This window comes from Mastomys coucha, unplaced genomic scaffold (genome assembly GCF_008632895.1).
Source record: "Mastomys coucha isolate ucsf_1 unplaced genomic scaffold, UCSF_Mcou_1 pScaffold22, whole genome shotgun sequence".
Classification (NCBI taxonomy): domain Eukaryota; kingdom Metazoa; phylum Chordata; class Mammalia; order Rodentia; family Muridae; genus Mastomys; species Mastomys coucha.
In genome coordinates this window covers 260355867-260360894 of record NW_022196905.1, presented here as the reverse complement: position 1 = coordinate 260360894, position 5028 = coordinate 260355867, and the positions used below count along the sequence as shown (strand labels likewise).

Genomic DNA, 5028 nt, shown 5'->3' with positions numbered 1-5028 from the left:
TAGAAGGGTTTTCTATTTGCATGAGAGTCACGGAGTACAAGGCCCCATGATCACATTTTGGGGCAGCATACGTCATATATGAAGCCAGCATATGTCACATTCCCTGAGGTCCAGGTGTGATCATTGTCCTGAGTTCAATAGCTCAGCCAGGTTGTGCCTGACGAAGCCCATGCATGTAAGAATGAAAGCCATTCTCAAATCTCGATGGGACCTTTCTGTTTGCCTCCGGGAAAGGTTGTTTTCTTTCTCAGGAAAAAAGAAAGTGATTAATTGGCCCTGATGAATTCTTGCCCATCTCATCACAGTTCAGTGGGGGTGAGGGGTAGGGTGTAAATGTATACATTAACAGAAAACGTCTTTAATCCCAGCACTTGGGAGGCAGAGGCAGGTGGATTTCTGAGTTTGAGGCCAGCCTGGTCTACAGAGTGAGTTCCAGGACAGCCAGGGCTATACAGAGAAACCCTGTCTTGAAAAACAAAACAAAACAAAAACAAAAACAAAAGCAGAAAATGTTTATCATGGCACATACCCAAGAGACTCCTTCCCTACCTAAGTGGCTCACTCACCTTCTGGCAAGTCGGTGCTGGATGTTGGCTGGGCTTCAGTACCTTCCTGTGACCTTTCTGTGGGCCCACTGGGTTCCCTCCTGTCCATGGGCTCTCCAACCCTAACAGAGTGGCAGCCACCGGGCCTCTAGTGAACCCTTAGGCATCACAGAGTCACTGGTTCATTATACCGTGTTCTGTTGGTCAGTGTGGGAGGGGACACCTAGCACGCGGATCTCTCTGTGCCTGCATCAGCTCACCATGGCTGCTCTCTGTTCCAGCTATCCACATTCCGCACACTCTTGTTCTCTGGGCGAGATGAGGACGAGGAGGTGATGGTGAACAACTACCGCCCGCTCCAGCCCCTCAGGGACCGCAAAGTTCGCTCGTCATTCCAGGTCGATAGGACGGGAATGAGGTCTTAATCTCAGGATGAAGTCTGTAAGGATAGGCAGAGCAGACTGGAAAGGGGGCGCGCATTTCCAGGGTGCCACATGGTATGGCGCCCGGATTAAAAAAGAAGAAGAGCTCATTGCTCCAGTCAACCTGCTTTGTTGTTGTTGTTGCAAGTAAGAGATATTCTTTAAAGAAACCCAAGCAGAGCAGGAGGGACAGCTCAGCCCACAAAGTGCTCACCTCATGCCAAAAGGACTTGAGTTCAGATCCCCAGTATCTGTACAAAAAGACGATGACAGTGGTGTGAGCGAGCATCTAAGCCTCAGTGACCGCAACATGGAAAGTGGAGACGGGTGGATCCCTGGGAGCTTATAGGCCAGCAGGCTGGCGCAAAGTGGAAAGTGGAGGCAGGTGGATCCCTGGGAGCTTATAGGCCAGCCGGCCACTGGTCTAAAAATTCCAGACTGGTGAGAATGTCTCAGGCAAAATGTGGGAGGTGTCTGAGGACTGACTGACACGTGACATTGCCCTGTGACATCCACACGCAAAGAATGCACATTTGCATTTATACATACATAGATTTGGCCAAAATGCTCAAATTGTAGACACAGTGAGAGAGACAGAGACAGAGGGACAGTGTGAGACAGAGAGACAGAGAGAGGCAGAAAGAGACAGAGAAACTTAAGTTTATAGGGTAAAACTCTGGGCAGAAGACACAGGATAGGTACAAGGTGGCCTTCAAGACTGAGCAAACTGTTGGATGTGGTGGCTCATGCTTTTAATCCCAGTCCTGGGGAGGCAGAATGGATGGATCTCTGTGAGTTCAAGGCCAGCCTGGTTTACATAGTGAGTTCCAGGACAGCCAGGGCTATGTAATGAGACCGTGTCCCAACAAAATAAAAACAAAAATCCAAAAACAGAAACTGAACAACAACAACAAAAAAAACCTCCCCACACAGATTGTTTTGTCTGCCTCTCAGCTTCTGTTCTTTCCGCTCCACACATGGAAGTCAGCTGTGGCACATTGCTATGGCCACCTAGAGTCCTCAGTAACACAGAAGGTGGGACCAAATCCTTTTCTTCAGTGTCAAACCTGGGACACTTGTAACCCACCATGGAGGGCTGGGTGGCTTAAAGAGCCTGACAGAGTCCATTCTTAGGAAACCCAGGTTGTAGTCAAGGTATGGGCAAGGCTGCTTCCTTCTGGAGGCCCTGGAGAGAATTGCTGTACAGTCCCAGCCTGGCCTGGAACTCAGAGTAGTCGAGGCTTGAGTAGTTGAGGCTTGTCCTCCACACTCCTGGCTTTATGGCGACAAATCACCTTTCCTTTCCTCCTCATTCCATACTTCCAGTCACCTCTCCTCCTGTGGTCTGGTCTGACTGCTTCAGAAAGACTCCTCATGGTTACCTGGTGTCCATGCATAGCCCAGGATCATGCACAGCTCCATAACCATGTCCTTAATCCCACTGCAGAGTCCCTGAGGCCAGGTCACACATCCATAGGGTCAAAGGTTTAGGCATGGGGGTCTCTGAGGAGCATCACCACAGGCTCTGTATCCCTTGACCTCCAGGAAGGGATATGGTATAAAGTGAGAGGCCTTGAAAGGTGAGACATGTACCCCTGTCACACTGTTGCCAGACACCCCTCTGTTGGATGCCTTTCACTATTTCTCTGGGAAAATGGCTGGCATGCTCAATTCTCAGGGTCTCAACTGCATTTCCGGATGCCCCACCTGGTTGTAGTGCTGTGGAGAGAGAAGTGTCCTGAGCAGGGTGTACAGCCTCACTCCACCACACTAGCCACTGGTATGGCTGGGGCCTCGGTGGTGACCCCTCTTGGCATCCTTACCTCCAACTGCCTCATCGTGCTCCATCAGACTGGGTCTCCAGCTTCTTACCCTTTCCTGGGATTCTCCACTCTCAGATGCCACTGAAGTGCATCCCTTCCTTGGTCTCTGACAATAGCCTGTTACAGAATGCTCACCCTCCATCACACTCTGGTCCTTATCCCGATTGTGTCTTCTTCTGGCCTCTCAGCCCAGTGTATCCAGTGTGTTCTGTGATCCTTTGGCTTCTGTTATCTCTCATGATCAGCCCCCTGGGATTCGGACTCCAATGGAGCAGAGATGGTCAGTCCCAAGGGTGGTGGGGGACTATGTCTCTAGAGTCTAGGAGATGGCCCAGCACATAACAAGGCCCTCGGTGTTTATTTCACGGGGGAATGGGAGCCATCTCCTGCTCATATGCCTGCACATGGTGAAGCAGCACATGGGTGAACCAGCAAAAGGAATGTCAGGCTCAGAGTCATCGTTTGTACTCTGGATCAGGACTACCTGGGGCTCCATCACCTCTGTTCCAGATGACAACAGGTGTTCTGTCCCCTCGGCCATTTGGGGATTTTTTTTTTAAACTGCTTACTTGCTTGGAAGAAGGAACAATCCCCATTCGTGTGGTCGTTCTTGCTTTTATGGCACTACAACTTTCCCTCAGGTGGAAAGACGGTTCAGCTGCCTTATCTCGTTCTCTTCAAACATTGCTTCCTGCCAGGTAATGCAATGAAAAACAACACGGAAAAATAAGCAAGCGCTGGTCTGTCTTCCAAGGGACACCGTGTTTCACTGGGGTGGGGGGGGAGATAAAGAATAAATATGTACTCTGGTCCACAAATAGCAGGCTGAATCAAAGAGAGCCTGCATAGTCCCCTGGTTTACTTTGGCAGCGGTTCGGTCCTCTCCCATCCCAGAGCTTCCTATGGTGTCAACAGCTTGCAGCTGCAACGGGGCTAGGCAGCGTCCTGGAGCAGCTACAGAAAGCCTCCCTGGACTTCCTGACATGCCTCCTCCTTGAAGAGTGTAGAGGCTAGTGTGCATCTGTGACCATGGCCGTAGCTGGCCCAGGTGCATCAAACGCCTGAAGACCACTCTTTTTTTTTTTTTTAAAGATTTATTATTATAGATAAGTACACTGTTGCTGTCTTCAGACACACCAGAGAGCGTCAGATTTCATTATGGGTGGTTGTGAGCTACCATGTGGTTGCTGGGATTTGAACTTAGGACCTTCGGAAAAGCAGTCAGTGCTCTTAACCACTGAGCCATCTCGCCAGCCCCCTGAAGGGCACTTTTGACTTCTAAGAGTGTTGGGTGTCTTGGTTGCCATGGCTGGTAGCACAGTATGAGAGGGTCAGGTGGCTCTGTCACTGAAGACATGACACCAGAGGGCAAGTGATCATCTTGCCTTTGGTTAGAACCCAAAGTTCATTCTTGAGACTTGAGGAAACACAAGCATCCTCGAGTCTCTAGCAGAGGGACCTTAGTCCACACGAACAAGTGGCTGCAATAAGACAGGCCCCCACCCAGAGGCTCCCGACAGACAGGTGTGTCTTCTGGCCAGGAAGTACACACCTGTAACTGTAGCTTGTGAGATGCTGGGGCAGAGACTTGATAACCTACCTGCTTTTTGTCTTCTCAGTGCTGGGGTGATCAAGGTCCACCAGCATGCTTGGCGTTTTGTAAAGAATGGATACCCAGGCCCTACACTTGTGTGTCCCAGCCCTCTGAGACTCACACAGCAAGAGGAAAACAGCATCAATGACAGAGTCTCAAATGCAGGCACAGAGCTGCTTCCACCAGACCAGATTTTTTGGGGAACTTGATCAGAAAGGAGCTTGGGCCTCAGGTTCTTTGAGCAGGCTCTTCTGGGTGTGCTAGGAAGTAGGATTAGGGCCCAGGTGTCAAGAGTTGAGCCTGGGATGAGTCACATTAATCATTCACAAGCATCCTCTTTCATGGGGTCTCAGAAGCAGAGAACATAAGATGGAGGCACCTGATAGGAGGGAGGGGCTTAGCTTCACGGCACCTCTGTGTCACATTCAACAAGAACTCAGACAGGATCCTGCAGCGACTCTTTCCTCTGAGAGCAAGGATGCCTTTGTCTCCTAAAAAAAATTTCCCTTTTGTTAGCTATTTTTAAAAAGCCATGTTAGCCTGGAGACACTGAAACTCTCAGGAAAAGGAATGAGCCTGGACACATGGCTACAAAACTACAAACAAAACGAGAAGAAAGGCCTTTGATATCAGCCCTCAAAGCA

At 50.0% G+C, this 5028-nt stretch overlaps 1 protein-coding gene across 1 annotated transcript in view; it reads left to right on the top strand.

The window, feature by feature from the left end:
• Positions 1-970, top strand: part of Ca5a (carbonic anhydrase 5A) — a 30702-nt gene extending 29732 nt beyond the window's left edge. Inside the window, exon 7 of the mRNA XM_031337391.1 lies at positions 827-970. Within this exon, the coding sequence (XP_031193251.1) occupies positions 827-970 (144 nt within the window). The remainder of the gene's footprint in view (positions 1-826) is intronic.
• The last annotated feature ends 4058 nt before the right edge of the window (positions 971-5028 follow it).